Below are 18,803 nucleotides of genomic sequence, written 5' to 3'. Positions count from 1 at the left end.
CAGCTTCTGGGATTTTGCTTTCGAGGACTATCCTTAGAGAAGGTATCTCCAGCTCAATAGGTTGTACTGCTTCCATTCCATAGACCAATGAAAATGGGGTTGCGCCCGTTGAGGTGCGGATTGAAGTTTGATACCCCTACAATGGCAAGTGCAGCTCCTGGGGCAAGTCTTTGTAATTGGTTGTCATTTTCATGATGATGGTTTTGACATTCTTGTTGGCTGCTTCGACTGCCCCATTAGTTTGCGGGCGGTAAGGCGAAGAACGGTGATGTTAAATTTTTTTACTCGGTGAATAAATCTTTACACTCTCCTTGGAAATGGGTTGCCTGGTCACTAATGAACTCGTGAGGAATTCCTTATTTGCATATGATGTTTTCTTGTATGAACTGGGCCACTTTCTTGGAACCCAACACTTTGAATGACCTAGCTTCGACCCACTTAGTGAAATAGTCGATTGCGACCAATATGAACTCATGACGCCCGGTGCCTGTTGGAGTGATTTTGCCGATGACGTCGATACCCCAAGCTGAGAATGGCCATGGTGATGACTGAGAATATAGCAAGGACGGGGGGAATGTGCTTTAGATTCTCACAATTTTGGCAGGTATGACATTTTTTGACAAAGAAGTAACAATCCCGTTCTAGGGTGGTCCAATAGTATCAAGCCGTGACAACTTTGAGGGCCAACATCTTCCGATTCATGTGGGTACCACAGACTCCGGCATGTACGGTGTCCATGACTCTTTGTGCTTCGTTTTTATCAACACATTGGAGATTGGGGCCGCTATAGGACCTCTTGTATAAAACGTCGCCTTGTATGACGAAATTGCCTCATTGTAGACGTAAAGCCCTTTGACTCTTGCTTGAAAAGTGCGGGGGACACTCAGAGTTTTGCAAATACCTTTGAATGTCTGTAAACCAAGGCTCATCTCTGTCAGGCTCGATGTCGTCAATAGCATGGACATATGCTGCTTCTTGACGCGTTTCAATTGTAAGTGGCATTTCAGCCTTGCCATTTGGAATGTTGATCATTGATGTCAGCTTTGCCAGTGCGTCGGCGAATTGATTCTCCTCTCTCGGGAGGTATGTGTAGCGAAGCTCTTCTACTTGCTCAGACAGCTTTTCAAGATAAGACTGGTATGGGGCCAAGCTTTCGCTTCTTACTTTCCACTTGCCGGAAATTTGATTGATAATTAGGGAGGAATCCCCGTACACTCGAAGTTTCTGGACACCAAATGCTAAGGCGGCTTCCAGGCCCATAATTCATGCTTCATATTCTGCCGCATTGTTTGTGACGTTGAATTGCAGTTTTGCTGACATAGGAATGTGAATGTCGTCTAGGGCTACTAGAATCACTCCAACACCACATCCGTTTTGATTTGAGGCACCGTCAAAGTGTAGCGACCAACTGTCATCGCTTGTCATTAGGATTTGCTCGTCGGGTAAGTCATAATCCTCCTCTTCTGCCTCGATGGAACAGTCGGAAGTCTGAGACTGCTGAACCCTTGATAGATTTTTGAGGGGTGTATTTAAGATCGAATTCCGCTAGCATGACCAACCATCTGGACAACCGTCCGTTGAGAGCTGGTTTTTCAAACAGGTACTTGAGACGATCCGCTTTGCTAATTACATACACTGTATGGGAGAGCATGTAGTGCCGTAGTTTCTTTGTGGCCCAAACCAAGGCGATAATGAGCCTCTCGAGTTGAGTATATCGGGTTTCGTACTCGATCAACTTTTTGCTTATGTAGTATACGACATTCTCTTTTCCATCAATCTCCTGGGCAAGCATGGCCCCTACTGCCGAATCTGGTTTTGTAAGGTAAAGCCTGAGGGGAATCCCTGGTATTGCCGGCTTTAGCACTGACGGGTTCGAAAGGTAGTCTTTGATAGTGTCAAACGCATGTTGACAGTCTTCGTCCCAGACCTTGGGCTCACTCTTGCGGAGCTTTCAAAATACTGGTTCACAAATCATAGTGAGCTTTGAAATGAACCTGCTGATGTATTGTAAGGAACCCCCGAATTTAATTTCTTTCTCATTCGCTGGCGGTTTCATCTCTATAATGTTCTTGATTTTTGAAGGATCAGCCTCGATGCCCCGAGAACTGATGACATACCCGAGCAACTTGCCTGACGTTACCCCGAATGCACATTTTTGAGGATTGAGCCTCATATTGTATAGCCTGAGCCTATTGAAGAATTTTCGAAGTATCGCGGTATGCTCATGTCGCTCTTTGGATTTGACAATCATGTCGTCGACATATAACTCGATTTCTCTATGAATCATGTCACTCATAATGCCTGTGGCTGTTCTTTGATACGTAACCCCCGCGTTCTTCAGTCCGAACGGCATAACCAATCTTCATTGATTGGAACAACAACATCATCAATTTGTATGTTTCTCTATCTAAATATATACGGAATATTCAATTTGAAATTCTCTCTAACGATAATATATCTTTGTTTTAAAAAAATAATTAGTTTTTATCCTGTGGAATCTATGCGTTCACTTAGAAAAAGGGTTATATTTTTCTACGTGATAAAAGGAGGAATGCACAATGAAAATATATTGAAACAACGATATAATATTAATATGGAGTCCAATGAAAATTGTTCAACGAGTATTGAAATTTGAAACTAATAAAAGTAAGAATGAAAAGACATGATAGTTTAATTAAAAAAAACTAAAGGGAAGGGGAATGTGTATAATGTTTTTTATAAGAAAAAAGAAAATTTTAAATACATTGGATGAACAGAAAATGCGGCTTTATGGTATGTAAATTTTCTTGTTTTAAAATATTAGTATAAATTGAGCAAAATTAAAGATATCATTTGACCTTATAATAAAACAAAAGTTAACTTGAACTTTTAAAAAAGCATGAATTTAAATTATTTTGTTTAACAACTCGATGTTTTTTATCATATTGAATTACTTTTACCACCTAAAAAATGCTCGATTTGTTTTTTATCACCTACTAAAATAGAGTTGTGTTTTACCACCTAAAAAAAGTTGAAATTTTAATTTTTTTCACCATTTAACTGATTCCGTCCAAATAAATTTTCCATGATTTTCCTTCATTTATCCTTTCTTTCACTTCCTTTAACCTCAATTGACACACACAAATCAATTTCCCTCTCTTTAATTTCGTACTTCCTTCTTTTTTGTGCTTTTTTTATACCTTTAGTTATATTAGCATATTATGAGTTGAGCGTGTTAGAAGTCGTGGTAGATTCGGGTCAAGTATTGGTATGTTGAAGGTTGTTTGTTGAGATGGGGGGGTGAGAGTTGAGGAGAGAGAAAACAAGAGTTGGAGAGAGAGGGAGGGGAGAGAGAAAATGAGGGAAGCCATTGGAGGGTTGAGGATAAAGAAAATGGTGTTTGAAGAAGAAGATGAGTGTTGTGTTGTTGACTTGTTGTGAATTGGAATAGGAAAGTAAGAGTGTGGCCAGCGGGGGTCTGTGGCACGGCGTGAGGTAAGAGAAAGGGGAAAAAAAATGAGAAGAGGGGTGAAATAAAGAGAGAGGGATGGATGACCAGGTCGTCCCCACGACCAAATTCAATTTCATGGCATACAATGTAAGATAGACACGTGTAATAATTTGTGGAGAATAAAACAAAATTACTGACAATCCACACCATGCAAGGATAGATCAGCCAAAATCAATGGCTTGCAATATATTTGACATCAACCAAAATCAACGACTTGCAATATATTTGACATCAACCAAAATCAACGACTATATTTGATTTCATTTGAAAATAATTATTAACGTCATAAAAATTTCAAATGGTAATATCTGAGATTATACAATGTAAAAAAGTACAAAACTTATGATAACGGCTTTATTTTTTTTTTCTCTATAAAATGAGACCGATATTGAAGTATTTTTACAAAACTTTTCATTTACCCAAATCTTCTAAACTATATACGTAATCTATTTTATTCTAAACAATCCAACATTTTTCTTGAAGATGAATAACAAAGAATTATGGTGGGGCAGGCTAAAAGTAAGAGAGATAAAATGGTGTCCAAAATAAATTGGGCAAGAATTGGGGATATTTGGGCATTGTTGGTCATAGGCTTTGGTCATGGTTGAGTTGGAAGAGTAGAAAATAGTTATTTATTTGATGGCCAAAATATTTTGGTCATCCATTGGCTATGCTCTTTAGGTAGGAATGTGGGGGAAGGGGGATTGATTTTTTTTTTTTATATTATATATATATATATATATATATATATATATATATATATATATATATATATATATATATATATATATATATATATATATATATTAAATTGAGCTTAAAAAGAAGTAAAAGAAGGGGAAAGAGGTTAAACAAAGATGTGGCCCTACTAACAGATATTTAGACTGAATCGTTAAAAGCACTCTCACCAGTGAGGAAAAAAATTTCTCACGAGTGAAAAACGGTGAAATTAATATAGTTCGCACACCACACCAATGGGGAGAATTAAATTATCTCACGAGTAAAATGAAATATCCCCGCGTGGCATTCTTTTCTGTCTATTAGCTCACCACAATTTGTGGTCCCATTGTGGCGAAAAGTCAGCCGACAAATGCTGCAGAATCACTTTAAAGTTGTTGCCAATTTGGATATTCCCTTTAGAAAGCAATAAATGACAATTTAATTCCAAAAAAAGATTAATGCCGAAAATAATTAATAAAAAAAAATTATACCAACGGTTATAAAATTTCAAGATATATAAATAGAGACCCATTTTACTTTATTTTGACACACTTTCAAAATTCATTTTTCACTCTCTAGAAATCATTATTCGTAAATAAAATACTTAACATAAATAAAATAATCTATCTTAATTAAGTGTTATAATTCATTTAATTTATTAATATAGTTGAATAAAATATAAAATGGATGGAGTATGTGAAAGATAGAAAGTGTGGTGGGGTTTAGTGAATAGTAAAAGTAAGAGTGGTGAGAATTTTTTTTTAGTTCTTTGGTGGAGATGAAATTTTTGTAGAAAATTTTGTTTGTGAGAAAAGTGATGTGGAGGGGTAAGAAAGTGATAGAGAGATATTAGTGAGATTTTTTTCCCCCCATTGATGAGAGTGATCTAATTGATGGCAAAAATCAAATTTTCAAAAATAAAATAAAAGTAGGGGGTACAAATCGAACTTTTTAGGGGGTAAAAGTCGAAAAGTCGAAATAACCTACTCCGTAATTTATACAAGTACATTTCTAATTTTTAAAACTAGTGAGGTCCTATCAATGGTATTGTGAACCAATAAAAGGCTTAGCACAAATATGGGACAAAAAGGTTTAATTTCATGCAATATATGTACAACACATTCCTCTTCCATTCCGTATACAACATGCATCCCTCTATTCTAGAAGCTCCAGAACTTCCTCATGAAAGAATCCACTGGTGTCATTCAGTAGTTGCTATCTCCCATATCTTCAAGCTTTGCAAGACAGGATTAACTGCAGCTGCTTGTAAACTGAACTGAAATTCACCTATAGAGACAGAGAGGGACATCAACTCGACGTTTATACATTTAAACATGCAAGAAAAAATATCAACAAGCTCAACCACAACTTATGACTTAAGAATACACAAACAATGATACCTAATACGATTTTTGAAAAGAAAATCAACACTTCTGGGACTTGCAGGACTCCTCCTGGCAGTAATCTGCATTAATGCACCATCTGCTAGCATCCGTTGTACCACCCTTGTTATGTTCTTTGTATCATCGATTCCTAGGTGATGTCTTCCCGATAAAGGAATTTTAAGTTCATCCAACATGGTCCTCATTCCTTTTGCCTGGCATAATAAATTAGCAAGTCAACTGGAACGTAAGGACAAAAGAGAAAAGATAGATCCAACAAAGCCGTAGTCTTTAACTAGTGGAAAATTACAAGTCAGAACTTAGAAATTATCTTAGACCTGATTCGCAAAATTGCATAACCGATTTAAGTAATTAATTATGACTTATTAGAATGCAAGAAATACAAACACTTTCAACTTGCTAATCAGTCAGGCTGTCAGGCATACAGATTGCAATTCATAAGCCAAGATTAACTCCTATGCCCACACTCCATAAAATTGTCACCAGGAACCTACCGTGCTATTATAGAAGTTCAAGTAGATATCCTTCAAATTAATCCACTCCATAAAATAAGAGGGAACCTGCATGTCACATACTTGACACTGCTCAGGAATTTTCGTTTTGATGTCCCAGTTGCCACTGTAACAGTAAATGAAATGTCAGTTACGTTGTTAATCTGCAGCCTAAATACTCTATTTCTAATGATGTGAGAATCAAGGAGTTTTAAGGAAGTAACACCTAAAAAGAGAACAGAGAAAAATCACAGAAACAAAAACGATAAGGGCATGACTTTCACTTGTCCAGGCATGTAACTCTTCCAACTAGCTAATGTGTTGATTATCCCAATGAGAGCATCGGGAAACTTTTGTAGAGCCAAAAAGTGGTTCCACAATTTTAATATTACAACATTTTCAAAGGCAGCCTTGTATAGATCCCAAATGCAACACAAACATAAAATCCCTTGAAGCCAATAACATATACTTCCTATAAAGTAGTTTCTTGAGAAAAAAAACACAATTACAGCTTCCATCCTTAAAGTATATGCTCTTATTTAGTTTTACTTCAAGTTTTCAACCAAAATTGTCAAGTTTTCTAAGAGACAGCTTTCTGTTTTCACTTCTAGGCACCTTCCTTGTAAGATATGCTGAACATCACCATTTTGGAAGAGTGAAATTTGTCTTGTGATATAAAAGCCTACCTTGCTGCAAAACAAAATCAAGGATATGTTTCTGAATGTTGACAGGTAGAAAGATGGATCTTGAAAGTAGTTTATGGGAAACAAATGTTTATGGTATAGATTGTGTCAGCACTTAGCTTCTACTTAACAAAAGCCACTAACAATATAAAACCTGCAAGTCGCGCACTCTGTTCAAAACAAACATTTCCATCTAGAAAGCAAAATGATATGGAAAGGAAACTGAAAAGGGTCAGTTTTGAACCTTGAAAGGTCTACATTCTATATGGTTGTATTGCATCACAATAATCCCAATATTTTCATGCACACTGAGACTCTTTATACACTAACTGCTACTGCTGATTCTGACGGATACAGAAGTTAACTAAATAACTCAAATCCTAAGAGTTGTTAAGCGTAGAGCACTAAGCATATTCTAGCCAACTCCTTGGTCGCTAAGCATGCATATGCCTGAGCAATAACATTTGCAGTGCAATGTACAATCTTTCACGCATCAGCACTAGTTCTTGAGCATCTAGTTTCATTCTTTCGTCCTTTTTTCAATCTTCACACGTTCATACTGTCAAACTTGTGAGACACACACTTCAATATTTAACATAAAGGATCCATACTATTGCCTCCATTCTTGAATGTTAGTCCTACGTAGAATATTGGACAATCTATTTATCCAAGAATTAATAGGACTCTAACTCATGTGCTCACCCAAGTAGGTAGGAGAGAGAAATAATTGAGGGATTTGTTAGCCATGGTAATTAAATGTGGGTGGGTGTTAGACATTTGTGGGATACAATGGGTATCTTGTATCCTGATATTATGGATTGAGCCTTGAGGCGTGAAGTACTCAAACTTGATTTGGTTACTGTATCTGAGTTTGGGGTGCGAGACTTTACATTAGAGCTGGACAATTAAGAGTTTGGGATTTCAATCATTGAAGGGTTAGGCAACTTACCGACTACTAATTAACCACCTGAATCATCTGTGTAACACTGAAACTGATTCGTTACTTGGTCCCTCGATTAATCAGAATGTAAGTAAAACTCGGAGATCAAAAAGGTTTCAAACTGGAAATACTCCCTTCATTTTCTTTTTAATGCGTCACTTTGCATGGGCAAGTAGTTTTAGGAGGCCCATGTAAAAATATTATCAAATGGTGCAAGTGGGCAAATAGATAATTTATTTATTAAAGAAAAACAGTGGAGACCATGATAGTAACATATGAGAGATTATATTTTTTTTGGTTCATTTAAGTGGGACCACGAGAGAGAGGGAAACAATAAAATATTATGAGTGCCGATTAATGAAAGAGAAAGAAATAATAAAATATGATAGAAAGTTACTAAATGTAAAAGTGATGCATATTTTTAAAAAAAACCATCCATAAAAATAACCATCCAAATGATGCATTTAAAAAAAACGAAGGGAGTGCCATGCAAGTCGTAAGGAATTGAAGACAGTTTGGGGTTAAGGAAAAGACCAGGAAGTACATGACTAAGTCATGGTTTTCAAACATGAATCTTGCATGCTGAATATACACGGCAAATCATCACTTGACATAATGCCATCACCAAAAACTTGACAGCTTGAAGATTTCAAAATTCAGCATTCAGCACATGCTTAGGGGTGCAAATGAGCCGAGCCAGTACTATCCTGTTCGTTTTCATGTTCATTTAATTTAGGTGAGCTCCAGTCCGAGCTACGAGTTTTCAACCGAACTTAAAAATTTGTTCAAGCTCGGTTGACTTAAGAGATTTAGTGTTCGTATACGGTTCGTAAACGTCTTGTTTATTAATTGGGTCAAGTTCATAAACTGATAAGGGAGCTCCAATATTCCCTTTAATGGTGATCAGTTGATCTCAGAATGAAGAAGAAGAAGAAGAAGAAGAAGAAATTACAGAAGAAGAAACAGGGAAGAAGAAGAATTCAGACGAAGAAGAAGATCATTAGGAGAGAGAGAGAGAGATAGAGATGAAGTTGTTTGTATTCATTGAATTGTCAAATACAATTACAAGTTTGTTAATATATAGCTGTCATAATGAATCAGCTAACAAACTCTAACCAACTTCCTCATTTTAAGGGAACTAACAAACAAAAAATGGCTAACAACTTTTCCCGCCAAAAGTTAAACAACAGCAACTAACTTTGTTTATTTAAAATTGCTTAACCAACATTGTTCCCATATCATAGCTCTCCCCCTTAACTGACTTGTCCTCAAGTCTGAAGAACAAAAGAGGGAAACTTCTCTTCGAATTCAGAAGCAATTTCCCAGGTAGCTTCATGAGCTGCAAAACCTTGCCAATGAACTAAATATTGAACTTGAGGTGCATTCTGGAACTTGATTACCCTTGTCTGAAGAACAGCAACAGGTTTCAAGGGATTTTTAGACAAATCAATGCCCTGAAACCATTCAGGAATATGAGCCACAATAGGGAGAGAACCCCTGAATTTCTTGAGTTGAGAAACATGGAAAGTATCATGGATCTTAGCATCAGGAGGTAACTGGAGTTTGTAAGCTACCTTACCAATGACAGCAAGAACTTTAAAGGGACCATAATACTGATGTGCCAACTTCTGATTGGACCTCCTTTGGACTGACTGTTGCCTATAGGCTTGAAGTTTAAGCCATACCCAATCACCAATAGCAAACACCCTTTCTGTTCTATGTCTATCAGCCTGCACCTTCATTCTTTCTTGAGCTTTAGTTAAGTGGAACTTGAGAGTATCAATCATTAGTTCTCTTCTTAGCATGCTCCTATCCACCTCATCATTAGAAGACTCCTGTGGTAAATAGGGTAAATGAAGGGGTGGGGGCTGGTTGTACACCACTTCATAAGGGGTGATCTGGCTGGAAGTGTGAAAGTGGGTATTATACCACCACTCAGCCATAGGAAGCCACATATGCCAGTCAGTTGGATGTTCACCAGTCATACATCTCAAATAATTCTCCAAACACCTGTTGACTACCTCAGTTTGCCCATCTGTTTGTGGGTGATATGCACTAGATAACAAGAATTCAGTGCCATGTAAAGAGAATAAACTCTTCCAGAAATTGCTTAGGAAAATAGAATCCCTATCACTCACAATTGATCTTGGCCAACCATGATGCTTGAACACATTGTCCAAGTAGCACTGTGCAACTGTCACAGCAGTGTATGGATGTGTAAGAGCCATGAAATGAGCATACTTACTCAATCTATCCACAACCACAAAAATTACTTCTTTGCCCCCTGATTTTGGCAATCCAGTAATGAAATCCATAGAGACATCAAGCCAAACTTCTTCAGGAATAGGTAATGGTTGAAGCAGCCCTGGGTATGCAGAAGTGTCATATTTTGAAGCTTGACAAGTCACACAATTTCTCACAAATTGTCTCACATCCTTGGTCAACCCTTTCCAACTGAAAATGGCTTTGATTCTGTGAATAGTGAGTTCTCTTCCTCCATGGCCACTCTCAGGTGATGCATGTTGCCAACTGATGATTTTATTTCTAAGAACAACATCAGGACCCACCAGAATTCTGTTGTTCTTCCTAAGAAGACCATTCTGTAACTGAAATCCTTCCACTACTTGTCCATCAGTGAGAGATTGAAAGACTGTTTTGAGAGTGTCATCCAACTGATAGCTGGCCAATATCAAAGTAGACAAGTTAGAATCCACTATAGATAATGCCATTAGTAACACTTCAGATCCTTGCACCCTAGAGAGAGCATCAGCAGCAATGTTTTCCTTCCCACTCTTGTACTGTATCTCATAGTCAAAACCCATTAATTTGGACAGCCAGAACTGTTGGAATGGTGTAGAGATTTTTTGCTGTAGCAACCATTTAAGGCTCTTCTGATCTGTTCTGATCAAAAAATGGCTGCCCATGAGGTATTGTTCCCACTTTTGAACTGCAAAAACAATTGCCAGGAGCTCTTTTTCATAGACTGATAACTTCTGCCATTTTGGCCCTAGTGATCTGCTAATGTAAGCTAGGGGGTGACCATCTTGCATAAGTACAGCACCAATCCCCTTCTGTGATGCATCAGTCTCTACTATGAATTGTTTATCAAAGTTAGGTACAGCTAAAACTGGAGCTGTTACCAAAGCAGTTTTGAGAGCTTCAAAAGCCACCTGTGCTTGATCACACCACTGAAAACTGTTCTTTTTCAACTGGTCTGTCAATGGTTTACTGATCATAGCATACCCTTTTACAAACTTTCTGTAATAACCAGCCAAACCTAAGAATCCCCTAAGTTCTTTTACAGTAGCAGGAATTGGCCAACTTTGCACTGCATGAATCTTTTGTGGATCTGTTTGGACACCCATAGCAGAGATATAATGACCTAGATATTCCACCTTGTCTGTAGCAAACACACACTTGCTGAGTTTAGCAAACATCTGATTGTTCTTCATTAATTCAAAAACTGCAGCAAGATGGGACCAATGATCATCAATGGTTCTGCTGTAAACCAATATATCATCAAAAAACACCAAAACACATTTTCTGAGTAATGGCTTGAACACCTGATTCATCCAGTTCTGAAAAGATGCAGGAGCATTAGTGAGGCCAAAGGGCATTACCAAGAATTCATAATGCCCTGTATGAGTTTTAAAAGCTGTTTTGTAAATGTCTGAAGGTTGAACCCTCATCTGATGATACCCAGCCCTTAAATCCAACTTAGAAAACACAGTGGCACCTGACAATTCATCTAGTAATTCATCAATAACAGGAATAGGAAATTTGTTTTTGACTGTCCTGTTATTGAGTTCCCTGTAATCCACACACAATCTCCATGTTCCATCCTTCTTGCCTACTAAAACAACTGGTGAAGCAAATGGAGATGCACTGTTCTGTATAATTCCCCTATCCAACATCTCTTGTACCAACTGCTCTATGACATCTCTTTGCTTGAGTGGATATCTGTAAGGTCTGATGTTGACTGGATTTGCCTCTGGTAAGAGTGGAATGGAATGATCAAACACCCCTCTTAATGGAGGTAAGTCAACAGGATCCTCAAACACACACTTATAAGTCACTTTAAGTTCTTCCAATTCTTCCCAATTACCAGAATTAGCTTGAGAATGGGTACCAGAAGTTTCCAAATTCCCACAACTGGAATCATGTACTTGTATGAGACACAAATGGGCTGCTGTAGAGAATAGTTTGGAAGAAGGTTCACCTTCTATCACCTTCATTCTTTTGCTAGGAATTCCCTTTAACAGAATCTGCTTGCCTTGCCAAGTAAACTCCATCTGTAATTGTTTAAAATCCCAAGAAATAGCACCCAACAAACTTAGCCATTGTATTCCTAATACCATGTCACAACTCCCTAGTGGAATAAGGAGAACATCAGTTTCAAACACAATATCCTGCATGGTCCAAGAGAAACCCTTGCAGATGTGTTGGCATGCCAAATGGTTGCCATCAGCTACAGTTATGGCTTGAGGAGGTATCTTCTCCACCACACACCCCAACTTCTGAGCAACATTCAGATCTACAAAGTTGTGTGTGCTTCCTGAATCAATCAGAATTTGAATGGATTTCCCTTTTACTAACCCCCTTACTCTCATGGTGCTAAACCCTTGGCTACCAGATAAGGCACTCATGGAAATTTGTGGTTCATTGGCATCCTTTTCTCCCACATCCAAGTCCTCTACATCACTCAGCTCCTCAATTTCTCCTGGAATTTCTACAGTGAACAGTTGTGGTTCCCTAAACTGGCACTTATGGTTTCTGTCATAAGGTGAATCACAGTAGTAACATAGGCCTTTTGCAATTTTCTCTTGCCTAACATCAGCTGGAATATATTTAAAGTTTCTGGTTCTCTGTTGAGGGTATTTTGTCAAGGTGAGGGTGGTGTTTGGTTTAGTTTGTGGAGTTGGCAAAAGTGGGGGTTTGGAGCTGGCTAATATGGGTATTGATTGAAGGGGTTTAGGGTTGTAGATTGGTTGTTTGTAAGTAGGTTTAGGTGCATTGATCAACAAGTTCTCCTCCTGCAGCCTGGCTAAATCTATAGCTTCACCAATACAGTCAGGTTTAAAAGCCTTAACAAATGGCTTAACAGCTGATTTCAATCCTCCAACAAAACTTTCCAAAATATATGTTTCAGGCAATACATGATTGTTCATCATCATGTTGGATCTTAAATTCTCAAACTCATCAATGTAATCCTCAAGTGCGCCTGTTTGTTGCAGTTTATTGAAATTTTCGACCACATTATGGGCAGAATTGTCCCTAAATCTAACATATAGGTCAGCTACAAAATCATTCCAGTCTACAATCACACTTTTTCTGACTGACAGATAGTTCATCATCCAACCTTCTGCTTTGTCAGTCATGTTAAGAGAGGCCAAATCTACTCTTTGTTCATCAGGTATTTTACACAGTGAGAAATACTTGCAACATTTCTTCACCCAGATTCTAGGATTAGTGCCATCGAATTTAGGAAAACTCAGTTTTGGATTCATACCTAAAGGCTTGGGAGAATGGAACTTCGAGCTAGAAAAGGAATTCTCCTCAGTGTTTGCTGAGTCCTTGAAACTTTGCATTAGTTTCATCATCTCCTCGAACTTCTGATCAATTCTTTTGTTTTGATCCTCTAACTTTGAGCTTTGCTCTTCCAGGCGTTTTTCCAGATTTTTGAACTGCTCCTCCATAGCTGTTTTTCTCCTAGTCGCCAGTATTAATCAGTACCAGTTGTGCTGAGATTCGAGCAGCGGAGTGGCTCTGATACCAATGATAAGGGAGCTCCAATATTCCCTTTAATGGTGATCAGTTGATCTCAGAATGAAGAAGAAGAAGAAGAAGAAGAAATTACAGAAGAAGAAACAGGGAAGAAGAAGAATTCAGACGAAGAAGAAGATCATTAGGAGAGAGAGAGAGAGATAGAGATGAAGTTGTTTGTATTCATTGAATTGTCAAATACAATTACAAGTTTGTTAATATATAGCTGTCATAATGAATCAGCTAACAAACTCTAACCAACTTCCTCATTTTAAGGGAACTAACAAACAAAAAATGGCTAACAACTTTTCCCGCCAAAAGTTAAACAACAGCAACTAACTTTGTTTATTTAAAATTGCTTAACCAACATTGTTCCCATATCATAAACGAGCTCTTTTTTCTTAAACGGGCTTTTATAAACGACCTTTGTGCGTCAGAGTTTTAACCCGTTTGTAAACATAATTTGGAATGTGCAATAATTTAACAATTTAAATTCAATTTTTAAAAAATTTATTCTATCATACGAAGTATTTTTTTTGTTTGTTAACAGTCAAAATATGAGTTTTACCTATAATAAAACAATTATGTATGAGAAATTTGATTGTGAACATAAATAGACGAGCTTGTTCATGAACATAAATAAAACGAGTTGTTCATGAACATGAATAAACGAGTTGTTTATGAACTTAAATGAACGGGCATACATACTGTTCAACCTCGCTTATTGAACGAGCTTCAAAAGTTGTTCAACCTCGGCTCATTTATTAAATAAATGAACATGAACGAACTTTGGCCGAACCCGAACCCGACCCCGAGTAGTTTATTCAGAGTCTCGACTCATTTGCACCCGTAGTCATGCTAATATTCTCCTAAGCGTAACCAAGTGGACATGGGTACGATACTAAAACATGTAATATCCTAATCAAAATTTACCCTTATTACAAATCTCCATGTACAGCTGCAATTGCAAGTATATGCTACGAATTATTAACATTTCACAAGAGAATCTTGACCTTATACCAGTTAAACCTGATACAACTACGCAAGTCTTCAAGCACCGTAAAAGTAATATGAACTGCAGGAATTTACTTGGTTAAATGACCATGCAGTCAAATATTCTCTAGCTCCAACTAACAACGAAGATTCCAATATGGGACATATATAATCCCAGATGAAAAAAGAAATTATGTGTTTGCTTTAAAAATAATACTCACCAAGTCACAAAAGCAGCTCTGGTTAGAGGTCCACCAAGCTCCTTTTCCCACAAGTTATGCCCAGAGATCCAAGCCTCAAATTCTTGAATGACTTCTTTAAAAGATATAGCTGTATCATGCCAAACACTGCAAACATTTAAATATCGCATCAACTCCTTACAACCAAGAAATAGAATAAAATCAATAATTAATACGCCCTTCAATATTGTCTATTGACTTTAAATTGCCAAAAGAACTGCACTTTAAATTGAGAGGAGCTCCGAGATTAATATCAAAAGTACATAGACAAAATGATGGGTCATGGGTCTTTATTCATTAAACAATGAGAAAAAAAAAATCAGGTAATGGTATCAGTTTAAGGTTGCGTACACCCGCCCCCCCCTTACCCCGCTTCTTGCGGGAGCCTCTTTGAGGCAATGGAGTAATGATAATGAATGATATCAGTTTAAAATGACCTAGCTGAAACTTACCGGTCAACACCTAGTTTGCCATATTTTCCTTCAATGTATTCTTTTATCCTTTGCTCACTCATTTTTGTAGGCCTAACAAACCTGAAGAAATATACAGAAGAAGTAAATAAGCCACTTAGAATGCTACAGCCTGCAAAATCTTATTGCTATGGAAGTAATAAGAACACGTTTGGTAGCCGATAATAATTGGTGTTAATGATAATGAATTTGTATGTAAATTTCAATGTTCATTCCCATGATGATGCTAGCTCACCCCATATTGTCTCTTTTTCTTCATACATTTTCATTACCATCTATTACCACTTGGGGAGAGTATTGTGTGAGAATGGAAAATTTATGAAGAAAAACAGAAGTTTAGAGATGAGATTGTATTACCATGGAAATTATAATGTTCGTTCCTTAAGAAAATTATAATAAAATTCATTCCAATCTACCGCCATTTATTACCGGCTATCAAATAGATTATACAGATACAAATATAGAGGAGCCTTTGCAAAGTCTCTCTTAAGTGAATGTAAAGAGGGATTTCGCCTATCAAGAATCCATCCTTTTAATCCCCTTTTTCAATTTTCTTTTACACGGAGGGGAGGGAAGACCGTTTATGTTGGTCTCTTCATTTTACCTCAAGTACTTGTTTCGGTTCCTCGACACCTGGATATGAGTATATGGGTATAGACACTCCAACACTTCACTTTGGACTAAAATCATGGAAATTTTTTCCTCGGACACCTGGATATGAGTATATGGGTATAGACACTCCGACGCTTCACTTTGGACTAAAATCATGGAAATTTTTCATAATTAAGCAAAATCGGACACTTTGACACGTATCAGTGTCCAACACTAGTACCCGTGTCCGAGTAACATAGGGCATATTATTGTAGAGAACCACAACCTTCCATGCCATGAGTGTAGACCAAAGTTTTTGGGGGAAAACTACATCATAGAAGGGAAGAGGGGTAGTAGAAATGTCATAAATCACGGTAAGTGAACAAAACCTGTGGAAGAAATCAACAACGTTCAGTGTTTTAGCGTCCATTATCATAACTGGGAATTCAAGTATCTCAACTTTTCCTTCCAAATCAAGCACCAACAAGTAGTCTATGTTCTGTGGGCGCAACTTTTCAGCTGTAGAAATATTAGCTTCGAGGGGTATAGAGCAATTGTGACTGAACTTGTCCAGATGAACAGGATCATTCATCTGCATTTTGAATTCATTGATTAAAATTGCAGTTTCATGTGATGACAAATCTGAAAACGCATTAGCCAAGACTCAAAAGTGTGTCTAATGTCTAATGATGTGGTCTTTTTCTTTTAATTGAGATAAAGAAACCCAACCGCAGCTCAATTGCATCACAATTTTCTGGTTTCAGCTTTAGAAATGCATACGTACTTTCGTTACATTGGTTCCAAGACACAATTATATATTTATATCTGTACTATTGTATTATTGTACTAACAAAGAATTAACATTGCAAAACAAACAATTCTTCAGAAGATTCAAGTTCTATGACTATTGCATAAGAAACGAGTTGATTTGTCATTCTTAAATACTCATAAACATCATTGGATACAGCAGAAGGGAAATTCCGCCTCTCACATACAAAACTACAGAATGAATTCATATTAAGAACGGATCATATTCACTCAGCAGCCCCAAATACGGAACATAAATTTTTCTATATTTCCCCTTAATATCCATGGCATTCAAAGGAGACGTAGTTACATCAAATATAAGAAGACAAAAGGCAAAATGGCGGCAATAGTACAAAAAAGGCAGTCCTTGAGCAAATCCATGAATATAATAAACCTCGTTACACCCAATTGGTCATTTAGAAGCTCAAAAACTAAATTAAACAACTGGGTAAGCAAACTAGCATTACATTCATAGAATTAGCTCAGGCATTTCATCAAACACTTGGAATGCACATATAACAAGCACTTAAAAAACCCCCAACAAGTCAATAACCTTCTAATATTCTTGCTCTTCTACATTAATCATAAATTTCCCAAATCCCTTCCACATTTTATGTTCATAGACCTGAAACGATCTCGACAATGAAATTAGAGGTTAGGGCAAAAGTGATCTTACCAAGGTGCATTTCCCTTGAGTGTAGTACAAACAAATGGGTTTCCAAATGGGTTTCGTGGTTTTGGGAATGGGGAACTGGTCAGCAGAATGATGAGTACTTGAGTCATGGGTTGAGAGAGAAGCTGAGAGACGACTGAATTTGCGGAATGTTGAAATTGGAGAAGAGAGAGAGGGAGAGAAAGTAGAGAAAAGGAGTGGAGAGGATAGAGAAGATGATCGAAGTAGTGGAAATCTGGAAAAGCAAGCCCTGGAAGACGCCATTATTGAAGAGCTTTGAAGCTTTTATGCTGTGGACCTGTGCCCTGTGGTGTTGGATTAGGAGCTTTGAAACTTGGTTTCTGTTGAGATTGGCAGCCTTGGCGGGCTTTTTCTAGTCTCGCGGTGTAGTCCAGAGTTGTCAAAACGGTTACTCACTTTTCTATTTTGGGTAGAGTTATATTTGGGTCGGATATTTTGGGTCGGGTATTATCAAGTCGGATTAAAATCGGTTTTATAGGAGGTAATTTAGGGTTCAGATCAATTTTGGATCGGATAAATCCATTAAAATTCAGGTCGGGTCCACTGGCCAAAATTGTGCTCGATAAGGCGATAACTATCGGGTCTGGTCAAGTTTTTAACGTAGGACTAGATTAGGTCCGTGCATTCACATATATTCTAAAATTATTATGTGTAGCGCTAAAATCCGCCCCATATTACTCAAAACCGCCCCACTATTTTACCCATATACCCTTTTTTATTTACCCCTCATTCAACATTTACTATCCTCATTTACCCTCTTACCTTCCCACCCCAAATCGGACCACCACCGGCCAACACCGTCGGCCAGCACCTCCATCCACCACCGCCGCAGCCACCACGTCGCCGACGAAAAAATGCATAGTAATGTTTATATGGCCGAGTCTACCGATGGAACGTTGAATTCACAAGAGTTTTTTTTTTTTTTTTTTGTCCGGAAAAAATTTCAGAAACTTATTCAGTTTTGGCTTGTACCATGGTACAGGATTATGAATTTTAAGTTTGTACCATGGTACAGACTTATGAGTTTTTAGCTTCGACCATGGCATAGACTTATGCAGTGTAAGCTCGTACCATGGACGGAGCTTAAAATTTATAAGTCTACGCCATGGTACGAGCTTAAACTGCATAAGTCTATACCATGGTAGGAGCTAAAAATTCATAAGTTTATAATTTTTTTTCAAGTAGATTAAATCAAAACCTTAAATAATATAGACTTATGCATATTAAACTCACACCATGGCGTAGACATATGAATTTTAAGCTCCGTCCATGGTACGAGCTTAAACTGCTTAATTCTATACCATGGTCGAAGCTAAAAACTCATAAGTCTGTACCATGGTACACTCTTAAAATTCATAAGTGTGTACCATGGCACAAGCTAAAAATGCATAAGTTTCTGAATTTTTTTCCAGACAAAATAAAAATTAAAATCGACATTCCACCGGTAGACTTGGCCATGTAAACATTACTACGCATTTTTTCGTCGGCGACGTGGTGGCGGCGGTGCTGGCCGTCGATG

General features: G+C 37.5%; 1 protein-coding gene across 1 annotated transcript; it reads right to left on the bottom strand.

The window, feature by feature from the left end:
• Positions 1-5,139: 5,139 nt before the first annotated feature.
• Positions 5,140-17,621, bottom strand: LOC110783882 (uncharacterized exonuclease domain-containing protein At3g15140). The gene is made up of 7 exons (XM_021988266.2): positions 17,267-17,621; positions 16,173-16,375; positions 15,175-15,255; positions 14,705-14,830; positions 6,108-6,231; positions 5,611-5,807; positions 5,140-5,497 (listed from the first exon to the last, which is right to left on the bottom strand). Exons 1-7 carry the CDS (start codon positions 17,525-17,527, stop codon positions 5,494-5,496), a joined length of 996 nt encoding a protein of 331 aa, XP_021843958.1. The 5' UTR covers positions 17,528-17,621; the 3' UTR covers positions 5,140-5,493.
• Between the last annotated feature and the right edge of the window lie 1,182 nt (positions 17,622-18,803).

This window comes from Spinacia oleracea, chromosome 4 (genome assembly GCF_020520425.1).
Source record: "Spinacia oleracea cultivar Varoflay chromosome 4, BTI_SOV_V1, whole genome shotgun sequence".
Taxonomy (NCBI): Eukaryota; Viridiplantae; Streptophyta; class Magnoliopsida; order Caryophyllales; family Amaranthaceae; genus Spinacia; species Spinacia oleracea.
This window is presented reverse-complemented; position numbering and strand designations above follow the sequence as displayed.

What these genes read in the sequence shown, in the direction of transcription:
- LOC110783882 (XM_021988266.2), bottom strand. Translation starts at nt 17,527, where the DNA reads ATGGCGTCTTCCAGGGCTTGCTTTTCCAGATTTCCACTACTTCGATCA. An exon ending in CTCAAGGGAAATGCACCTTG is followed by an intron (nt 16,376 to 17,266) that starts GTAAGATCACTT and finishes TTCAAAATGCAG; the next exon opens with ATGAATGATCCTGTTCATCT. An exon ending in TGAACTTCTATAATAGCACG is followed by an intron (nt 5,808 to 6,107) that starts GTAGGTTCCTGG and finishes TTATTATGCCAG; the next exon opens with GCAAAAGGAATGAGGACCAT.